The following is a 24688-nucleotide window of genomic DNA, read 5'->3' as shown; positions in this document are numbered from 1 at the left end:
TAATTTATCAAACCGACACAACACTATTTGAAATTGAGCTATTGTTGTAAAAAGATTAACAACCGTAGTTTTAAAGATGTAATATAATTTTAAAATTAGGGGCAACTAATTTAGCTTAAGTACTTGAGTCTAGGATTATTTTGATGACAATTTTTCGATGAATTTTATTTTACAAAAGGCATTTTTTGATAACTATGCAGAGCCCTGGTTCAGAACTACTGTTTTAAAAGTAAGCTTGCACTTTTAAAAATTGCTCTCGGAGTACGAGATTCATAGAGATAAAAATACTAAAAGTACAACAATTATTTATAAATCACTAGTAGAGGTAACCCAACATGTTCGATTTTTTAAGTTTAATTAATTTGATTTAGAAGTATGGTATATACTCATTGGGACCATGCTTTCATTCTTAAATTAATAAAAAAATGATTCATAACTTTAAAAAGAAGCAGGTAAAAAAACCAACTTGTATAACTATTTTTTAAATGGTTCCTAATCAAGAACTTAGTTAAGCATGAATATGACAAATTTCAGGCTTATCAGTTCCCCGTTTGCAGGTTTACTTCCAATGTTATAACATTTTAAAGAAGGTTTCGTGATAAATTTCTTAATGTTTCGAATTATTTCTAAATCAAAATGAAGTATCCTGTTTTTCTGTGATCAAAGATATGCAAACTACAGAGTGCGACATGGAATTTTTCCGCGATCAAGCAGCAAAACCAAAATATTAATAACTTTTTATTAGAAAAGTATAATCCAAAATGTTATTGGAAAAACTTTCAGCAATTAATCAAATAATCACAGCCTCCACACGATGTCAGAACTTGGAGCAGGTTCCCACAATATAATCGGCGGTAATATGGGCCATTGCTTCTTGATGCTGGGCTTGAGCTCCTGTAAATTTCTGAGTGATGTCTTCCCAACCTTGATCTCTAAGATGCTCCGCGCACTGAAGCCAATGGGATGGAGATGAAGACTGGGAGAGGGCCAGAAGGTCTTGTCCCAGAAGTCAGCAAAGTACTCCTTGTAGAAGTTCTGTGTCTTCAAGGCCGTATGACAGGGGGCACCGTCTTGGATCCACACATAGTTCTTCTTTGTATAGTTAACCTTCAGCCAGGGCAAGATTTTTCACTTCAGGACCTTATAGTAGAGCTCAGACCCAATTTTCTCATTGAGGTTGAAGAAAAAGTTATCCATTTTCTTCGCATCAGAGACCACTACTCCCAAGCACATTTTTATTATGTATTCTATTTACCATTCACAAGACAAAATGACACATAAGGTATATACAAGTTTTTATTCATATGTATAGAATTGATATTAAGAGTAAGTACTCGTATGCACAATTATGAGCTAATTTTTCTGTTTATCTCTATATATATGTATTAAAAGAAAGATATCTAAATAAGCTTGAATATTCAGATATTATTATTGAATGAAGAAACAACAACCAATCAAGAGCAGCCCTTGCATTGCTGGTACTTATTCATTTTTATGTATGTACGTATATAAGGAATGGTTGAAGGAAATAGTGATAAAATAATATGGGAATGAATCTATTATATTAAAGATTTTGCAATAAAGAGAAAGCTCCATCAAATCCCTACTCTGTAATATACACACTACCTAATATGTACAAAGAACTAAGGCATAAAACACAAACACTCTTAATACATATTATATACAAAGGTATCGTGTATGTTTTCCACATGTATGGCTATGAAAACAATGCTTTTAAAGAGGAAAACAGGCGGGAAGTGCCTAAAATTTATTAAAACACACACGGGCTTTAGTGAATGTAGAGAATTTATATTTGCAGCCAGCACCATCATTATGATATTGAAAGAGTAGGTCACATGCATTTTGGTTGTTCTTCATATTCATCAGTGCTTTCTTAAACGAATAAGGATACTTTGCTTATATATATATATATATACAGAGTGCATTCCCAAAAAGGTCCGATTAAATTTACTTTTGATGTTCGGCATCACAAATCTATTAAAATATAGGGGTAAACCCGTACACAATTATTTATTTACAAACAATAAAGATCCATTTTCGTAAGTTGGATGAAAATTGGATAAGTGAAAATGACTTGTCCACTAAGGACAAAGAGTCATACATGTGCATTTGGGACAAAAAGGACATTGGCGAGATATATTTGTTCTGTTGGGTGTATACAACATGAAAAAAATGCTAGATTAGGAATTGAAAGAGTCCAACGAAGTGATAGGCACAAAAGGAAGCGAAATGCTAACTTCTTCAGTATCTAAGAGACCAACAATCATAATGATCTCACATGATAAGACACATTCCACTGATCTACATGTAACCAAGAGCACAATCAGAAAAGCTAACCATGAGTATCTGTTTCTAAAAATATTTTTCAGATCTCAAAAACATATCCTGACACCAACTTTGAATAAAAAAATGTTATAGAGCGACGTAGCTCAATGGAAAAGACGCTCGGGAGAACTTATTCTCTTGAAAATAATGTACTGTAGGTTCGATTCTCAGCTGGTCCTAGAAAAAAATATATACATTATGCAGTATATGGACATGAAAGACAATTCCTAGGTCAGATGGAGTAACTTTAATACTACAAACTTTACATGAGTAAACATTACTTAGAGCAGCTCCATCTGACCAATTAAAGGAATGTTCAAGAGATTAAAGGAGAGGTTTGAGATTCCTTTTGTATCTCAAACGCAATGGTCCACTGAACAACTTTGTTCTAACTTGGATATTTATTTATGATGGAACGCCATTGAGGGAAAAACTAATGTCACGAGACTGCACTCTTATTTTTTAGTTACATTTCCCCCTATGTTTGTTGCATTTTCATAGTTTCGTTGGTTTTTTTTTCACCAAGGAAAGAAAATGTCCATTTTAGTTGGACGAAACATTAAAAAAAATCGATTGCTTTGTGTCCACCTTATTCTGTTATAATCATGCAAAATATTAAAAAAACTTGCGTCTAGTCATAGCTGACGTAATCAAGGCCATTTGAGATAGCATTAAGAATACATTTGCCTATAATATAGAAATATTATTGTGACCTTTCAAATTTCATTGTGATATGCGGTTCATTCAATAAAAACTTGGACTATCAAATTTAACATTGTGCAAACGCACCCTGTATATATATTTATTTTTCATGCAACTGCAACCAAAAAAGAAATAACATTATATATACCATAATAAAAAGGATAAAAAGAGAAGATTAGGATTTAAGAGCATGGTTGTGTGTGTATGTGCAGCTCCATGAAACAAAGACTACGTTATAATACGTACATACTTTTGATACATATTCTAAATTTCTGGATAAATAAGAGCTTTCTAAATATATGTATATATGTACATGGATTAGCATATTCCATTCAAAGAAGAAGAAAAAAACTTATAATATGTACTCCCTCCTTGCAGAGAAAAACAAAGTATTCCCCGTTCTTCTACATCATATCTAATATCTACTACTACGTTCTTTCATTCTCGATATATTTATTGCGACAAGGGGACAGATGTGAATAATTTTACTAAATTTGTATATTATTATATTTCAAACATACAAATTCCATTAAAGTAATATTTCTTATTTAAAATAATACTGCATAGTATTATGTATAGTAGGTATATGAGTATAATGGATATATATATATAAATAGCTAGGCCTCACATTCAAAAATGGTATTTGTTAAAGAGCCTCAAACATATCAATGGAAAAAAAAAGTAATCATCTTGAATTATGATCTGTCATAAAATGGTCTACGGTGGACCATTTGTATGCCCTCTATTTGTAAAACCTATTACCCAGATCAGAACAACTACCGCTTTTTTGTGATTGTAAAAGCTATTTAGATTAACTAAGTAGCTAATTAGTGGGGATTAAATAAAGTTACTTTGTTTGCTTAACAATAGAGTGTATGACTAATTTATCAATGCAAGCAAATATGGAGATCATCATTTATTGGGTGGAGGCAAGGCAAACAACTGAAAAACAAGTGGATAATTGGTTTTATAAACAGAGAGCTAACTGCACTATGTTCATCTCTTAACACGTAGCTATGTAAAAGGATGGGATTTTTGTAGAGAAGCATTAGAGTTTTATTTTCTTCACGCTCTATAAAATTTCCATCCCTAGTCATTTTCATATCCTGAGTGTGTAAATATATTCTAGGTACATATTTTTTTATTCATTATTGTTTCAACCGTCTTGTCTCTCCTTTCTTTTAGAGTCTCTTTAATATTTGTAAGCTTAGTGTCGTACAAATATAGTAATACTTTTGGTAGAACACAGCATTCAATGGAATGTTTAGGCGTTGTCGAACAGACAAACTTTTCCTAAAAAATATTGAAGATAACTACCCAAGAAATCGTCTGTGGTACTCAATTTTTTTATGAACATACTCAAAGGTAGTTACTAAATACATAGATGCTAGATGTTCTCTCTTCAAGAATGAAAGAACAATAATAATAACTTGAGGGAAAAAAAAACAATATCACGTTATAACTGAACCCCCAGGGGGTACTTTAGTCTATAGAGCGCTACCTGGCTGAGCCTTAGCTACACATGCTCCATACTAAACGCTGTAAAGATTTCATTCATATGCCTACATGTTATTTCTTAGATCAAAAATATGTTTATAAATATAACATATTTTCATTGGAACATAAAACAAACAAACATAAATTACTTTTTTACTCGCTAGTTGGCCCTTTACTTGAATCAATGTTACTCTTTAAAGACTTTTTGATAACAATTAACAAGATTTTGCAGAAAAGAACAAGATGTTTTCCACAATTCAGTAAAATTATATAAACTCACTGAATATTCAAATTTTATTTCTTATGGTCAAATAATGAAATTCCCTTATGGAACACCGTTTTAGATTGAAGGAAACAAGAGCTGATGTTATTATAAATACGCAGGAGTGAAACTTTGTTTTATTAACTAAGAAGATAACCTTGTCGCTTCAAGTAACAGAGATGGCCAAGAAAAGATGATGGTTTTGTAATAGATTACACCACACTGAAACATTGAAGTAAACGTGTGTCAATATTTGAGCTTGTCGGATTCCGAGTATTCTATGATGAGTTAAAGGATGAAACCACGACCAAATGAAATGGTTTAGGTTTTGTATTTTTTTCAACTGTAAAATTAAAGTAACGTAAAATCAACTGTAGCTAATAATTAAAGTTTGATTCGAGTATAACGAGTCTCCAAGTTTGTTTGTTTTTACACTAGGGAATTTATAAATATAGAAGAAAAGTGTAAATTATTTTGACGTGACAGTAGAGAATATTTTGATTACTCTACACGGCCATTGTCATTGATTAGTTATTTAAAGTGAATTTATCATACAATTAGATTAATGTCAGAACTGATGTTTTCAACTTTTTGAAATAAATTTGCCTCTTGCAAAAACTAGGCCTGACACAATTGTTATACATATTAAGTTATTAAATTACTAAGCTCAACTAAATACTCGAAGTAACATTCAGTATAATTTACTAACTCGAATTCAAATAGGACTTTAAAAACAAATATGTTTTTGCAAGTTTGTTGCTACATCAACTATCAATATTGATTCAAGTGTATGGTGGGAGCGGGGCTACTTGGCGCACAGGGAAAGTTGACGTTCGTCAATTTCTACAAGCTATCCTCCAGCATTTTTGTAGAATAACCACCTATTATTATTGCATTAGATACGGCACTTAGAGGGTGGTTTGTAAACCCAATCCTGAGTTTTGACTCATTTTCTGGATTTACAACCTCGGAGAAATATTTTCGATGCTCATTAATTTTCTTCTGAAACTCTAATATTAGTTTAAAATCTTAAAAATTATTTAAAATTTTTTGTAAATACAAATATGAATAATTAATTTTAAAGTTAAACGGAGTTTATTGGTGAAGTCCTCAGTGATATAATTGAAGTCAAAGAGTAGCATGTATTTAAACTCTTTATATGTTTCGATGAAATACAGCCTATACATAATTAATATTTTGTACCAAGATCACCAGGATATTTTTTACCAAGTAGATTTATGCTGATGTTACCCCAAAAAGAATAAAAACGAAAAAATGCAAAGCTAAAAATTCCTGTAATGTAGAACCCCAATTTGTAATATCACCTAAATCATGTTAAGTCTAATAAATTTATATTTAGTTTAATTTACTACTCGTAGTATCAGTCATTACTCGGAGTTAATAAGGGTCGATGAACAAACAAAAAAACCTAATAAAATAGATTTGCTCGATTAATATAAAAGATAACTCCTCAAGAAATTGTTACTTTCCACTTTTGATGGAAACACTCACACGTAGCTACTCAATACTTAAACATTATCTCGTCAAGAATGAAAGAACATTGACTATAGCTTGAGAAAATAAAATAAAAACATTGTTTTTGTTGCCAACCACAACACCACTCGCGTGCTCAATTTTTTGAAGAATTACTAATCTAAATATATTTACTAGATTTTTCTTTTCTGAACCTACACACACGCTCGTTAATAAACCTCGTTTAAAATAACATTACATATTTTTTATACGTATTCTGAACCACCACGGACCCATACGAAAAAAGAACAATTACAATTTGACCTTGTCCCCATTAAAAATAAAGGATAAATTTTAATTCTTATATCGACGTTATTGGCTCAAGTAAAATTTCATTAAAGTCATATACAAGCAAGCTTGGACATTGAACAGGAAAAAATATGAACGGCGTTGATTTTGACATTCATTTTCATATTTTCTATAAGAAGTAGCTTTTTAACTATTTTTTCCGAAGATTACTACATCTTCTTTTCTTGATTATGGGTATAATTATAATGAATCTGTGATGGTGGCTAAAATAAATTTTAATTAGTCTTCTTTTTTTTCAATCTGTTGCTTCGTTTAGTTGGACCAGACTCTGGAAAATAAGCCATCTCAAGATATCCCTTAAAATCCGAAATATTTTATAATGGATCAAATAAAAAGTATAATGGACGTTAATGCATTTATTTATCTAGTATCTCGTTAACTTTTTATCCAATCTGTGGATGCGAAGTACATAACTATTAAATCCGACATTAGCATCTTCAATCTTTATTAACGCCCAATATAAAAGTGCTTTGTCTTATTTATTTATTTTTACAATATCTATATATTAATTGTCTGGATAGCGTGAGAAAATATTCATATACTCGAATTTCATATTATACAATTCAATTGCAGGTAATTAAAAATATAAACTTTTACACAACTCTGTAATTTCTCAAAATTTAATTCAATTTTCTTGATGTTTAATAAAGTTGTGTTGTTGTTTTATTGAATTATCATATTTTATTAGATCACAGATTATGATGTAGAAAATTAAGACAAGGTACTTTCTAAAAGATTAAAGGTGCTAATGTGGGGTTGAATTTGGTGAACGTCCCATGAACAGATTAAATGGAAACTTTACAAAACACTAGATAAATAAATGTTTTTAAGTACATTATAACTTATATTTTATCTATTACACCACATTTGAAATCTTTAATGCTATCTTGAGATGACATATTTTCTACCAAATGGTGCAATTAAACAATGCAATGTGTTGAATTTTTTTTTAGACAGGGTAGAATATTAAAAACTTATCTACATTAAATATAAGTGACATGGATTTGATTTCCCTCATTTAAGTAATGATAACCCAGACTTTCAATGGTGATGCCCAAAAAACTTATATACTTTCGTGCATGCCTCCTGCAAGTTTTTTTTCTCCTTAAATCAGTATTTTTTTACCATTCCTACTTTATTTGCTCTATTTCTGGCAAAGGATTAACAATTAAATATAAATTTTCATCGTAAACTCCAATACAAGGTAATTAAATTACCGAAGCTTCAAGACACTATTAAATCAAACTGTCATATATTTGGGAAGTAGCCAACTAATAATTATTTAATAAAATTAGAGAGTGACATATATTTTTAAGGCTCTATAGCATATACAGATTGATGAATGACTCATGAGCCTAGCAAGCCGTAGTTAATCTATTATTGCAATATTATGATTAGTATTAAACTATGATTTGCAGATACGAATCTTTGAGCACAAAATTCAATTCGATGTTATAGCTTTATTTTGGAGAGAGTTAGATTTAGCTACTCATTTGTGGGCCCCAGGCAAAACCAGTTGAAAAATAAAAAAAAGCGAATGGATGACGTTTGACGCTTCTCCCTACTGTTGCTTCTTGTATTTATATTTCATTGATATGGTATTATGATCAATCATGCAATCGAACAGGGCCAATCCGAATCAATTTAGCTCCATATACAAAATATTAGCCAATAATATGTATATTCAATATTATACTGTTACACAAAACTGAATATATTAATTCCATTACACATTTATTATATTCTAAGAAAATATAAACCTATATAGAATAGGTATCTAGAATATAGACCTCTAATAATATAATAAATAATTTAAAAAAATGTAACATCCATAGCCAATGGAAAATATAAAATTGAACTATGTACAAAAAGAAAACTATAGATAAGTGTTACAAAATATATATATTACAACTGGACGAAAACTACGAAATGCAGTTACTAAATAGTCGAAGCAATGCATTCAGGTCGGTTTGTAACAGAAAATATAGACAAGAGATTCGGGACTAATTTTATTCTCCTACACGGGAAGCCAAACCCCCTCCCCCACCCCAAAGTCTTGCATTAATGTCTCTTACAATAACTAATAATAATAAAAACAGGACACACCTGTCCGCAGAGGTTAATACTATATTCAAACTAAGACCACTGTGGGTATATCAGAGATGAACTCACAGAAGCCCGGCCCGAAAGTCGGGTTAGGTTCGGGGTCTCCTTTTTTTTCTTCGCACCCATAATGACCCCCCCTGAATGAACTTAGCATTTCCAGTAAATAAGGTAACTCAGAAAAAATATGTCAGTGCAACTATTTTTAAAGGAGGGAGGCTGTTGAAAATAAATTGGAGGTTGCCTTGAATAATAGTGCTGCCTCTATTTTGGGGCTATTAAAAAAACAATTAAAAGAAATTGGACACCATTTTATAAAAAATGTGAGTCTAATTTTAGGATCCCTGGGATTTCCTGTTTTGATTTTAACAAGCTACACCCTTGAGTCTTATTTTTATGTATTACGAAACCAAAAGGGTTTTATAAATGAATGAGTATTTTTTTAGGTTGGAATTTTTATGCTAGATAAATATTAAAAGAATAAATAAAAATGAACGAATAAATGGCGAACGGAAAGTTTTTACAAAATGAACGATTTAACAGAAAAAGAGTGAACGGGTACAATCCTGTAAACAAGGCCGAATTGTAAGATAATATTAAGGTTGTCAAAAAGACTTAATATATGTTTTAATACAAACCATAATCTGCAAATAGCTTAGTCTTTTTAATTGGGCTATAATTCTGGACCACCCCGTATGTTTACATAAGTAGTTGTACCTAAATATTTTTTTAAATTATAGAATAGTATATTTTCCTAAGCAACTATCCTTAATCTTTTCGCATAAATACAAACAAATAGATTTTAATTGCTGTTCAATATTTTGTCCATTTTTTGTTTTTTTTCATTTTACAAGAAGTAGGAATTCCTTAGGGTTGTTTAATGAATTCTATGGATCATCATTTTATTCTGAGGTAACTTTAGGTAATTTTCTACCTATATGCGTATTTTTATTTCTATGTTATAAAGATACATAAACAGTAAAGTCACACTATAAAGGAATGATACAAAGAAAGTAAGTTTCGAAGTTGACAAATAAATACTTAATAGGTATATATTTGAGAAAAATCTATAGGACTAAGAGTAACATAATCGGCAATGATGTACTCTAAAACAAATAACAACTAGAATTTAATACAAGCGTTTCCATGCTTTAATATTACCGACATCTTAGATTTTCAAATTAATTTTAAGGGACACCAGGAGAAATGTAATAGGATTTTACCTAGTATATAGGGTGGGTGGGGGGGACTCAAAACTTGAAGTAGGATGCCTTAATTACAAAAAAAAATAATTTTTATGGAATTAAGAAATAAAACTTAAAACCAACTAACTGTTTGTATGTTTATAGAGTATATTTAGCTAATTTTTTTATTCAATATGTTCTCCTGCATAAGCAACAACAGGGTCAACATGCTGGTGAACAGATTGAGAGCTCTTGATGATGAACCCCGTTTCTATGGTGTACCACACTGTCATTATGGTAGCTCTGAGGGAATCCAGATATGGATGAGACTTGCGACAGATATTCTTCTCCAAGACACCTCAAACTGTAAAGTCCAGGGGGTTGAAGTCAGGGCTGGAGGAGGGCCACATGGAGGCAGGCCAGAAGTGAGCCACCTTGTTACTGGAGAAGTTGTGGTTCTTCTTAGCTGTGTGGGAATATAATTGAATACTTGATGTTGTAAGTAATCCAGATGGAGATACCAACGGTCTTTATAGCTTTCTCGGCACTGACACCGTCGCGGAGAAGATCGCAACGCGATGCTTTTTTTGTTGTTCCTCCTACATTTTTACACCAAAAGACATGGGATTAAAATAAAACTTGTTTATTTTTGTTTCAGCTGTCTTTCATTGAAAAAAGCTTTGAAAATTTACACTTTTCTGGAAAAACTGTATCTTTGTTAATAAAATAATACATATATATTATTCTCGTTGCCCTCGGCCTCAAATGACCTCGAACGTCATTTTTATATAAAAATAACTCCTACTAAATTTTCTTTTGTAAAGTTTTTTTACTCTATATAAATATCTAACTTATTTGATAAAATATAGCTGGTTAAGTAATTTTCCTAGAATAAAGTATACCCAGGTCAAGGTTATCCAAATTGGCATGTTATTGCATATCTTAGTAAATAATATTTATCAGTTGAATTGTTTGGCTGTGATACGCTAAAAAACAGATATATGTTGAATATGTAAATGTAAATACTTTACATATATAGGTGGAAAGCTACAATTCATGTAATTACACTTACCGTTCTTTTTGAAACGTAGATACGGTATTCTCATAAAAATTTATAAATATTGTTAATAGGAATTTTATCAAACTACATCTGTTATTTTTATCAAAAAGCTGTAATGTGTACTATATAGATGACATCAAAACAAAAGCACATTTTTTTCTAAGAAAGTGTAAAATTTCAGAACTTAAAGACCGTTGAGTTACCTCTAAATATTTTCAAAATAGTTCAAAATTAGCCAATGATATTTGTATACAAAAAAATATTTTGAAACCTTAAGAAACTCATATTTCAAACATATGAAATATTAGATGTAGCCTAAGGTACTTTTTAAAAAAAGTATAACTATTATAATTATAATTCATTAGAGGGAGGGAAAGAATGAAATCTAATCCAAAGGCTTCAGAGAGGATGGAAGTAAACTTTCAATCGCTTCAGTCATCAAGAATAATTCATTGTTCAATATTAATAATTATCTTTCATACTATTGAGATATATTATTATATTAAATATTTATTGAATGAAGCAGAGTCAAAGGGACCAGACAACAGAAGCAATGTTCCCACTTCTCTTTTCTTTTTAGCGAAATAATATTCTGACTATAATTTTTTTTATTGTTTTTTAAGGTTTGAACTTCCCTACCCTTTTTTGAACCGATTATAAACTGCAGATTATTTGCTCACTTTTCTCAATACGATGTATAGGGGGCCATGATTGCCTCCTCTTCACATGAAACGGGATTTCCCTATGCCCTATTTTAACAAGTAAAGTAATAATATATGATGATAAAACGATGGCAGCAATAACAATACGACTATTTCAACCAATTGAGATTTGAATTAATCATACTACATATAAAGAGGAAGATGATAATGCCCAAAGAATAGAAAGAGGAAATATATAGAGTTCTATGCACTCCTATGATTTTTAGTCAACTCAATTAAGATAAATTACATATGAGTAGAATAAAAACTGAAATTGTCTTACGAAATTGCTTCTAAAAAAATTAACCATCAGCCATTTGAAAATCATTTCAATGACTTTGGAAATTATAAATTAGATGATGTATGTTTTGTACAACCTGTAACAGATGGTATAAATTACATCTGTATGTTTTATTTTTAACCCTTGATCCAATTACCAAATCTGTACTTTTTATTAATAACTATCAATTGAACCGATAATTTCATTTTAATCAATTAATATTACTTCATCACTCAATAAGTACACGTCTGAAACATATATGGGAACATTGTTGACAGACCCACGTAATTTTGGGTTAGTACTAACCTTCAAACAGTAAGTGTCTAAATTTTATGACATTCTGACGGTTAGTTTAGAGATTAAGGTCCACTGTTGTCCACTAGGCTGATGCTCTTATTGAATTAGGCATGTAGTGGAGGATTCATACTTCATCCAATGTCATATAACGACAAAGAAATCATATTTACTTTGCTTGAACAGCTCTAAATAGCAGTCTGAACAGTCGATGCGCTGTTGTTTCTAGTCTTGTGTGAGCAAACTGTGACACCCACTTTGAAATAACTATGATATCCCCAAATTTTCATATAAAATTGTAAAGGCACAACCTTCTGATATTTTCAAGGTATCAGCTATCCCACATAATTTCATTTGACCCTTGAAGTTGTATATTCTTATATTTTCAGCTAAAACTCCCAATTTTGGCAAAACACGCCGTTCAGAATCATTGGTACATGTACGACTACGCTTAAATTCAGCACACCCATGGTCTCAAAAATTATAAAATTGAGGTTACTAAAACAACTAAAACCTCTAAAGTAAAGGTCATAATGCAATGAAATTTTGACACGTCCTGCTTGAAGGTTAGTAGTAACCGAGAAATTACGTGGGTCTATCAACAATGTTGCCATATATGTTTCAGATGTGCAGTGATTGAGTAATGTGGTATAATCGTAAATATTTGAGGTTTATAATGTGACGAAGAATACTTATCAATTAATTATTGATGTTGGATTCGAGTATTATTCGAAATAAATAAAAAACTCAACATTACTAAAGTCAACAATTTTCACAAAATTACACGAACTTGTCAGAAATATTATTTGAAAACTCGGCTAAACTCAAACTCGAATATTCAAAACTCAAAATATTCGTGTATAGAAGCCGGCGCAGAGGGAGATGATTTTTTCTAGTGCTGCAAAATTATATTGAAATGTTATTATATGATTTATAGTGATACGGCAAAAATACAATAACTATACATAGTAAAAAAATTAATTTAATTTATGATCTATATGTACAACTTTTTGAAATAATTTCTTAATATGAAAATAAATATTCTATATAATTTGATTATAATTAATTAACTGTCTTATTGAATTAGTCAAAACGGACTCAATTGTTGAACTTAGATTATATCAATTCAATAAGAAAATATTTTTCTTTGCCTGATGTTCTTACTCAAACCGAACTTGACTCAATACTCAAAAACACAAACTCGATAATTATGACTCGAATCTAACACAAGTAATTGTCATCAAAATAGTCAAAAATTATCCAACTATATATTGATCTTTTATAGAATATTCAATTATTGCATTGTCACAAATACACTAAATTTTTCGCTTAATATTATTGATCTCATTTTTTGGTTAAATCTTGTATGATTTCCTTCGACAAGTTACAACCTTTATACGACATATATATTTGATTGTCCTCAAGAATAGCAACATCCAATTTACTTAAATATATACTTAGATAAAAAGACCTTACCTGAGACATATTTATAATTCCAACCGCTAGTGTTTTGAATCCAAGTATGGTACGATTTTTATATTTTTTCCGTCTTTGAAGCATGATTTGAAGTTGGTTCCCTTCTCGTTTGATGAAATGTGGATACTATAAAATGAATGTTTAAAAAAAAAACATATAAAAATTGTAAATATATGTCATAATATACATGTAGGACAAACAAAGGTGAAAAAATAGCCCCTTTTACTTTAAAAAAAACATTAATTATTTCAGAGTAAAAAACAAATTTAGCATCTTTTTGTTACACTGACTTTAGTTATATACCATTTCAAGAGTATATATTTTACACATACACAATTTGCATTTTAATTATAGAATAAATAATGTACATACTCGTATATTGATAATATTTCATTATAAGTAATTTAAAATATTCGTATATAAATAGCAAGAAACTGTATACATATAAGTAATATAAAAGTAGGCATAATAAATATATTACTTACAGACTTAAAACTAATTGATTAGAAAAACTTTTTTTTCATTACAATCCAAGGTCGTTGCATTATAAGATAGGTAAGGATTAGAAGCATTGGTGAATGGAGAGGGAGGGAAATTACCCAACTTTTTAACTGATGATAAAATCATTGTTTCTCTAAAATGGTGTTACCGAGTGGTACATTAAAATCTGAACAATTTGAATTCTAAACTTCAACAAGATATAGTTTACTGATTAAGAATATAATTTCAACAAAATTAATACTATAAATAGATGTGTGTCTGAGCTCTTTCAATCATTAATGTAGCCACCCTTGGCGGCAATGATAACTTCCAGGCGACGGTGGAAGGATTGGCACCCGTTGCTGATATAGTCCTCTGTCATAGCGTCCCAGTGCTGGCTGACAGTGTATTTGAAAGCCTCAGTGTTTTGATGACGGACACTGCAAGCCTCTCTGGCAACAGGGCTGTAGGAGGGGGGTCAAACGTCTCAAAAAAAAGTTCAAAAGAGTATTTCATTGGAAAAGATTAGTTCCTTTCATTGCTGGTATCATAAGTGGCCTCTCCACCCTCACAAGGCTCTATATACGAACTTTTTTATAGCTCTCTGGTGTAAAACCCCAAGATCTATTGCATGGGCCCTCATGTACTTAACGGAATTGGCCTGGGATCTTTTCTTTAACACCTCAGGACTCAGTTTGGCCTTTTTGACTGAGTACTTCTTCTTCTTCAACGTTTCAAACTTGCTGACGACGTAGAAAGTGGTATTGGAGACGCCTAACTGCTCAAAATACACGAATAGAAATTTGTCCATCACATTTAAGTATCTTTTTCTCAGCTTGTACGTTTGCAAGAGAAGTCAAGTTTATTTTATTTTGCAACTAATTGCTTTTGCTTTAATATATCGAAATATTAATTAATTTCAATCAATCAACCTTAATTAATTATTCAATTAGTAAGTGTTCAGATTTTAAAGGACCACACAGTAGGTAAATATATTCCTGGTAAATTTATCAAGGAGTAGGGGTAGTGAAAGCAGAGGGAAGAGCTTACTTCTATTTCTCAAGGTACAAATAATATCTACGAATTACATTGCTACTAACTATTAAATATTTATGATATATAATCCATACACACCATAAATCATATCCGTTTCCTATCCATCAGTACTCCTCTAGCCCTTCCCGTACATCATTATACAAAAACTACTAACTAGTTCTGAAACATAAACCGTATGACGTCACGAAATAACCCTTTTCAAAATGGGAAGGAAATTCCGTGATGAATTCTTCAGGGAATGAATTTACTAGGAATGTTATTACCATTCACGATCTAAGACATCAATTGATTTCATTTAAAGAGCCTTACAGATCAGTCAATAGTAAGTAACAACAAATAAATTCACACGAAGATATGGCACCTGTGGTACGAAAACGTAATTTTTCCACAACTATCTGAAATAGGGTTTTGTTCCAAAAATACGTTTTAAATGGGTCTAAAGTTTTGTATGTACAGGGTGCTAGTTGAATTAGAGTCCAATATCTTTGGCTGTAGAGATTTCGTTATCTATGTCAAATTTTAGCAACAAAGTATTGCTAGTAAAAAAAATAATCATTGTGACCCTTAATGCAGCCAACCCACACTGTAAAGGAAATGCAAGAATGATACAGACAGTTTTGAGGAACTTGGCATCCCTCTTTACCTTATCTTAACTCCCTTGACTTTTAAATGTACAGTGTGCGAGTTAAAATTGTGAACTTTTTCATAGCAAACAAATAAGCTAAACTTTTGCAAGAATGAAAAGGAGTACAACATTGAGGCTTTATCACAGACTTCTTCATTGATACATCTTTCTATATTTCAAAATGATTTCCTTTGGCCGAAAGACGCCGCAGAAATTATTTATGAAGACCTCGGACATGACCGCTCACTGTTGCTCAACAGAGGCCTTGAGTTCATCCAAATTTCGGTGAGAGGTAGTACAGGCTCTCATCTCGACCCCCCCTTAAATGGCATAGTCGAGGTGGAGACATAATACTAATTTTCCGGTGTCTATCACTACCAAGGGACTCTCAAGGTCTTTTAATAGTTTAAACAAGACTCCAAGAGCACCCTACAAGCTTAATAATCTCCTCGACACTCACTTGGGCGTGAAGCGAATCAGACACCCTTTACCTTTTCCCTTCCATGCTGACAGCTGCTGATTTTTGAAATTTTTTATCTTTATTTTTTATTAACGGGAATAGTCGTTACACAACCAAAAGTAACCCAGATTGATTTAAAGTCAAGTCCATAATTTTATTTCGCACACTGTAGGATATGGTCGAAGGGAAAGTAGTTTCCAGGCACAAAAATGACTCTGTGATGGTATATACACGAGAGTAAAAACTTTGAAAGACGGTATACGTACTAGCCGCAAGTCAGTGACGAATTGTTCGGTTCAAGAGAAACCACACTGAATAAGATATTGGTCATTTGAACAATAATATTGAGAGGGTAAAAACATATTAATATATACAGGGTGCGGTTTTACAATTAAGAATTTTTAAACCGGTTTTTCTTGGGGACCCTTAGTCATATAGCTTTAAAACCCAGTTTATCAAATTTAGCAGACAATTTTATATATGTTCTGTTTACAATGGGTTGAAAATGTCCTCCGAGTACGACCCAAAGAGATCATCGACTTTCTCAAGTTGTCCTCTGTCACCGAGTACAAAGTTGGAAAGGAGTTGAAGGAGTCTGGAGGGATAGGAACACCAGTAAGGAAAAATTCAGATCGATCTGCGAACAAAATTGGCTTCTGGACAATTTGGAGATGTTCTGGTCTAAGGAAATGTGGCCCCTAGCTCCCCAGACTGCAATCCTTTGGACTATTTTGCGTAGAACGTATTGGAGAGGGAGTCCGACAAGCGTGCTCTCAACAATTTGGCTTTACTGAGAGCCTCCATTATTGAGGATGTGAACAATATGAATAAATATCCCCTGGTCAAGGCGTGCAGCAGGTTCTGCGCCAGGTTGGAGGCCGTGGTTGAGGCTGAGGATGGTTGGATTGAATGATTAGATTTATGGATGGTCCCTACGTTTGTATATAAATGGATTTGTAAATATCTCTACTATTTAAGAAATAAAAAGGTTTATGGCCTGGTCTCGAAAATTCTTAATTGTAAAACCACACCCTGTATATATATATATACCTACCATAATCTGTGAGTCAATAAATTTTTATGATGGGACTCTAATTCAGAACCACTACATCAGAATTTCAGAAAACTCAATAACTCTCCATTAGGATTTTTTCTGCCCTTAAATCTAAGGTGTATGTTAGGATATTAACGCTTTTTTTTCTAGAAATGTTATTTTAAGGCTTATGATCGTTTTTGAAGCAAATACCTCATTTCAACGGGTAAAAAAAAATAAAATAATACAATATAAATTAAAGCTAATAGAGAAAAAACACCAATATATATCCTTCTATAATCTATGTAGAGTGATGGTCGTGTTCCATGTTGTCGTTTTGGCTCATGGCCAATATATTTATCTCTTACAAAAAAATATAATACATAGTATTTTATATTGTATGTATGTCTCTATCAGCAAAAAATTATATATATTGTACACATATTATGTAGTATATGTATATACTTATTTATCGCATTTATTAGTTTTCAAATGGGCGTAAAATTTTAGGACTAAAGCTAATAATAATATACAAATGGTTATATATGAAATGTAAGCAAAATCATAGGCAACGAATAAATATACATACTTCAGGGTAAGCATCCTTATGGTACATAATATACATACGAGAACACGAAAAAAATGTTCATATATAATATGTACATTGTACAATACATAAATAAGTATGTATATAATGAAGATACTTTAGAGATAAGATGAGGCCAGAAAAAGGGTCTCTACTTGTGTTTGCTGAATGTTAATGTTGGTCCTTAATTTTGAACTTCTCTGTTATTGGTTATTAAAAATTTTTAATGAGTCTTCTACGGGCACCACTTTCACTCATATTTAGAGAAGTGAAATTGCGCACATACAATTTCATAATTTACTTCTACAATTTACGAGGATTTTTTAGACACCGTAATTGCTCATTTTCTCTTCTTACAAATTTTATGGTAGATTATTGATGTTTATCATTTGAATTAGTCAAGTAAAGCGTTATATCTCCTTTATTACGAAAAAAGTGTGCCCTCAATCTTAATTTAGGCCTAAGTAAAGTATTTATTATTCTCATAGAAAATGTTGCAAGATTGATTGATGAGGACATCGTTGTCTTATGTCTACTATGATATCCTTTAGCTAATATCGTTGTATGAGACTAAATTAGTACTGACACGTTTTTTGACCTTACAGTAAAATATTCCACTATAGTTAAAATTGAGAAATTGTACTTATCAATGTGATAAGTTTCCAAAATACTTTTTGGGGCTCTATATCATTCAAAAAACTATCCAGAAGAGTTTCACATATCAGTTCCTAAAGATATGAAAAAAAATATTATTCATGACGTCATGAATATAATATTTTCCTAATCTTAATCAATGTAAAAAGTTTCATTATTTATCTATGGATTTTGGTTTTGTTCATATTAGAAACAAACCATTTTTAGAGGGGTTTTGAAATGGCAAACACAAGCTAAAATCTATATAGTTTATAGGGAGGGATGGTTGATACGAAAACTGCTGGATATACCGGGTACGACGTTGAAATCTGAACAACCAATACGAAATATATTTCCGTAGCCGCTAGACATGTACAACAAATATTTGGAAACCCGTCGTAACATAATATTGTCCTTTTTAATCTTCGTTTTATCCCCTTATGGCGTCCACGATAGCCTCAAGTCATCTCCTGAGGGCTTGGCACGTCTTTCTTATGTAATCTTTGGGATATCTCGGCCCAATGTTCGTTTACTCTGGTTTTCGTGGCCATGATGCTTTTGTGTCTAAACGTACATACACGGGACCCTTAGAAGGCGTAGTAAAAAGGGTTGGCGGAGGGTGAATACGGGGACCATATTTTTTTTGGACATAGATTGGACTTAGGTTTGTCAATGTGGGCAGTGTTGCAGGACCACATGATAAATCTGGGAAGTTAGCCCGAACCCACGGGAGGAAGTGAGCTTCTAGATTTTATTTCCTACATCAAGAAGCGCACGGATTTTCACATGAGTATCACGTTCAGACGCCATTTTCTTGATAACTTAAAAAAGATTAACAAATGATATTTCTTCAGAGTGTTATGAAATGTTCAACGCGCCTAACTTTATTTATGTCCGTCTCTGAAAAAATCACCAGAACCTCTAAATTTGTCAATAACCCAGTGCTCAGATTTCAGAATCGTACCCGGTAGCAACATCATACAAAATATTACACATACTTAACCACTTTAAAATTATAAACTTTATTTAGGAGCTGATAAGGATAACATTTTGTAAATAAATAAATAATGTACTCAAATATGTTGTTTGCTCCAAGGCACTTAAAATATCCATTGGATATTAAAATAATAATACATTAATAGAGAAAAATCGATTTCTCCTATTAATATGAAGTTTCTTGTAAGATTAAAAAAAATCCTTATTAATTACATATTATACGAGTATGTATATTTATGATAATCAGAAACGGCTATTTTTTTGAAGAATATCAGATTAACAGATCATCATAATATATGTATGCATGACAAAGTTTACGATCGTTTGAATGAGTTTGCACAACTACATAAGTACCATCAATGAATGACAATGATATCTGATTATGGTAAAGGGCTACAAGCATTTATGTATGTAGGAGGTTTAAATGGAAGCAATATATTTAAAAATATGAATGACTCACAATTTGTATATGATAATATAGAGAACAACTAACAACTCCAGTCCTCCGGTTGTTGTTGAACCCCTCATATCGTAAATAATATAATATATTAATTGAAAGATAAAAGTAGGTTAGATAATACAAGTCAACAAAAAATCTTTTAACCCTTTATTGCCTGAATTATTTCATTTTAGAAGAAAAAAATTAGATGACAGGAACGTTATTTTTATTACCTGTTTATACAAGCAATTATAAAATTATATTTTTTTTTTTTGGTATCTTTCGGATTCAAATTTTGATACAATTCTAAGCTCATAATGGAATTTAAGGGCAGTCACAAATAGTGTTGTGTCGTTCCTTATTTGGAACTGAAGACTGCAAATGCTTACCTTTACTTATGGAGATGACCATCAACAAGCCAGCGACTACTAGAGGGGTATCAGGGGATACTAAAAGCCAAAATTCGTTTTTGTTTTTTTTGTCACAATTTGATCAAAGTTTTGTCAAAAAACTCCACCTTCCCCCCCCACCCCACCAAAAAAAAAAATTAGAAACAGCCCTGACGATTAGTTGCATTTGATCAATTTTGTTGCATTACATATTAATTTACCGAGTTCAGCATATCCACCATAGAACGGATAAGTTCTACATTTATTTATAGCAGTACTTGACGCGATAATTACGAATCTGTAATTAGTTTTTTTGACTCTTTTTCTGGTTTTTGAAAAATTTTGATTTGAATAATTTTGAGTATTTCCACCCCTTTTATAGATATGAGCTAACTTTTAAGTTAGAAAATAAATCAGTAATCCACGTGAAAATAAGTTCATTCTTCGCAAACAATAAAAAGTTAAAAAAAAATCAATAATGCTACTGAACTATGGTAGACCTTTTTGGAAAAACTGAAATTTAAATGAAGCACTAATTATTTACGCATTAAATGAATTCTTTAGGTGTAAACAATAGAAAAATTGAGGCGTTATTCCTTTTCAAATAAACTCCTTAGCGCAAGGTTTCACCTTAAAAATTCCATTTTCTCAAGATTTGATTATTTTATATTAAATATAAGAACATATTTTAGATTAAAATAAAATTTGGGAAAGAATACACTTATTTTCTTGAGGATAACTGAACTCCTTCTTACTCACAACTTAGTAAAAAAAAAAGGTATAATAATCGAAAATTCTCAAAACCAGCTAAGATACAAAAAAACAAATTGCAAATTCCTTATCAGCAAGTCAAGTACTACCAGAATTAAATAAGGGCCATTTAAAACTAAGGTTTTGTTGACTTGTGTCATAATATAAAACATATATGGTGTTTTCATAATACCAATATTAGGTATTCCTGCACCAATATTGGCATTTGTATTTCGATACTTTTTTTGACTAAAAAGGGGAGGGGGGAAAAGTAATTCACATGCATTCCCAGAAGCGTTTACAGGATTTTTGTTTAGTTAGTAGGAACGTTCACTACTAATTCATAAATATGAAGATTTCTTTTTACTAAAATTATAGACAATATAATTTTTGATACAACGACACTGCAAGTACCGGTTTTAATATCTGTCTAGTATAGTATAATATCGTTTAAATGCGTCAGTACCATGATTTTTCATTTCCCAGGAAACTATTTTTGAAGGGAATCCCGTTTGTAAATAATAAATACTGTAAAATGTAATTTATTATTTTTATAGTTAATGAAGGAATACTCATTTTTAAGATAGTCCTACCCATATATTATCAATTAGCATCTACATTTATATCATAATAACTAATAGTGTGTGGATTGATTTTTAGAGCCCGTTAAAAAATAAAATAAAGGATTAATTATCCTTACCTGAAGAGAGAACGTCAACTCCAATTCCGTGTCAAGGAAGCCACAACTAGGAAGAATAATCTCATTAGACCTTAACGTTCGTTTTGAGCTCTATAAAATAATAAAAAGGAATTTCAAATATGTATACATTACAATTTCATACATACAAATTAAATTATTATATAATCAAATAGAAGAGATATTTGGAATTTATAGATGTAGAATACATATATATATATAATTGTATGTAACATGATTTTCCATATAATGATACAGTTATTACTACATACAAGTACATAAGTCACAGGATTATTTTAATAAATATAGAAAAAAAAATTATATAACTAGGATTGTAAAATAACCATGGATTTATTTATGTCTATATCGTCATAAAGAGTAATAAATCATTATTTTTGGAGAGAAAAAAAACCAAACAAGAACATGATAAATACAAAATATGATTGAATAATTATATGGCTTTTTATTTGGGAAAAAAAGAAGAAGAAAACAAAGAGTTGAAACATCAAACAAAAAATATTCAATTAATCCTCTAATTCTAGTCACAATATGTATTATTACAAAAAAATCAAAATTGGAGAACTATCATAACTTTATTAAATAACCACAGTCGTCATTCAATATTATTTTAATTATTCTGTACAGATGTCAATTTTTATAATAAATAAAACTTCGACTGATGTAATAGGAGTAAAAAAAAAAAAAAAAGTTCAAACGTTCTTTGCGACCCGGTGGTTGGGGTTATCTGCTTTGCACTATTAAGAAGGATCTAGCACTGACTGAGATCCTATATGATATCATTGAAGGTAAATTGGACGAATGTTGTCGTAATGTTTGGCTATTTGAGCTAAAATTTTGAGAAAATAAAAATTCTGACGAATTTGAGTTCCAATGAGCTCAAATCTGCTCCTAGAAGGTGCTCCTTGGAACTCAAATTCGAACAAAGACTTTACTTGAGTATTTAGGAAATCAAGATAAACTTAGCTGTTGATCTTGACCCCCCTTCAGAAATCAGAAAAACTTAAGATTTCTACCCAGCTTGGAGTTTTTTGTTAACATGATTTCCTCCTCACCTCCAAATTAAATTTGAATATAGTAACCATTTCTTAAGGGAAGGTTCAATATTGCATCGTAGGGGTATATATCTGGATATTGTTTCGTTATTAGAAAACTCATTCGAAAGAAACCATCACAAGAGTAATTTGATGCAATTTTATAACGACACGGACAATGAAATAATAAAACAAAGGCGCAATCTGTTTCTTCTGCTTTAAGGTCAAAGCAGAAAAATGATAGAAAAGGGATTATAAACGTTGCAATAATGTAGAGGGTTTTTTTTATATAAATTATAATTATGTGTGATTATAAGGGTTTATGCAAATTATATGATTTGTTTGTTGTTTTTGTGGATATCTTTATTTCTAAGAAATAAAGTCATATGCATAACTTAGCTATTTGCCTTTTTTTAATATATATTCGAACATATTTGAATACTATAGTTAGGTTTCGGACAGAATATCCTAAATCGTAATGATTTTTAGTGAAACGAACTAATTCGGTCCCTTGAAGAAGTTCTGTTTGGATCGGTCTCATTTAAAGTTCGGAGTAGACCGAATCTATAGACAAATTGTTGATGACATCATGTGCTTTTCAAAAATTTTAGCATCGGCACATTATCGTCATACGAACTTTAATGTGTTGCATAAGTCATAATTCTACGACTAAAAATCAGGATAGGAGAGAAAATCGGCCCATTGATTGTGCCCGAAAAAAATTGGTCTATAAACCGAGTGGTCCATAAAAATCTGAACACTGAATTTTTAAATTCAACAAGATATAATTTACTAATTAAGAATAAAATTTCAACAAAATTAATACTATAAATAGATGTGTATCAAAGCTCTCTCAATCATTAATGTAGCCGCCCATAGCGGCAATGATGGCTTACGGGCGGCTGTGGGTGGTCTGGTACCCGGTACTGATGTAGTTATCTGGCTGACAATGTCTTTGAGGGCATCGGTGTTTGTTGAAGGAAACTGCAGGCCTTCCCTTCAACATGCAACCAAAAGTTGTAATCGAGAGTATTGGCATTAGGGATGTAGGGGAGCCAAACGTGTGAAAAAAGAGTTCAAAAGAGTTTTGCAACAAAGAAGATGGTTTCTTTCATAGCTTTCACTCCTCCAGGTCCTACTTGGCCTTTTTGACAGAGCCCTTCTTCCTCTCCGAGGTTTTGGACTTGCTGACAGCGTAGACGGGGGTCCTGGATACGCCCAACAGCTTAAATTGCGTGAATGAAATTCGTCTATTACCTTCAAGTGCAATTTTCTCGACTTTTATGTAAGCTAGAGAGCTCAGGTTTGTTTTCTTCTTTCGAAATATGATTATATTTAAATCACTCAACCTTGACTAATTATTGAGTGTTCAGATTTCAATGAGACCAAAAAAAATCACTAAAGAGCGAATCGAAAAAAATGGTTTTGGAACGAGTTTCAATACTAAGGAATACCATAATAAAGATCAAATATATTATTAAAAAAGTCATTTTTTGAATAAATTTACGTCAAAAATTGTCAGATTTTAAGTTTTAAATAATAATGATATTTATCAATCTTGATATTTTCTCAGATGGTATACAATGAGAACCACTCATTGTCTAGATTTTATAATGAGCGCTTGCGCATTCTGTAGATTTTTAAATAAATAGAAAAAATAACCACGAGTTTTTTTAAAAAATAACATATAAAATACATGTTATACGATAAAAATCAGTAATAAATCAAAAACTAAGAACAGTCTA

At 31.3% G+C, this 24688-nt stretch overlaps 1 protein-coding gene across 1 annotated transcript in view; it reads right to left on the bottom strand.

Moving 5' to 3' along the window:
* The window catches only part of KrT95D (phosphofurin acidic cluster sorting protein KrT95D), a 69295-nt gene that overhangs the window by 14999 nt on the left and 29608 nt on the right, over positions 1-24688 (bottom strand). Inside the window, exons 3-4 of the mRNA XM_040711398.2 lie at positions 21895-21984; positions 13748-13873 (exon numbers count right to left, since the gene is read on the bottom strand). Of these exons, the coding sequence (XP_040567332.1) occupies positions 13748-13873; positions 21895-21984 (216 nt within the window). The remainder of the gene's footprint in view (positions 1-13747; positions 13874-21894; positions 21985-24688) is intronic.

This window comes from Lepeophtheirus salmonis, chromosome 5 (genome assembly GCF_016086655.4).
Source record: "Lepeophtheirus salmonis chromosome 5, UVic_Lsal_1.4, whole genome shotgun sequence".
Taxonomy (NCBI): Eukaryota; Metazoa; Arthropoda; class Copepoda; order Siphonostomatoida; family Caligidae; genus Lepeophtheirus; species Lepeophtheirus salmonis.
The sequence above is the reverse complement of the archived record's forward strand: the minus strand, read 5'-3'. Positions and strand labels throughout refer to the sequence as shown.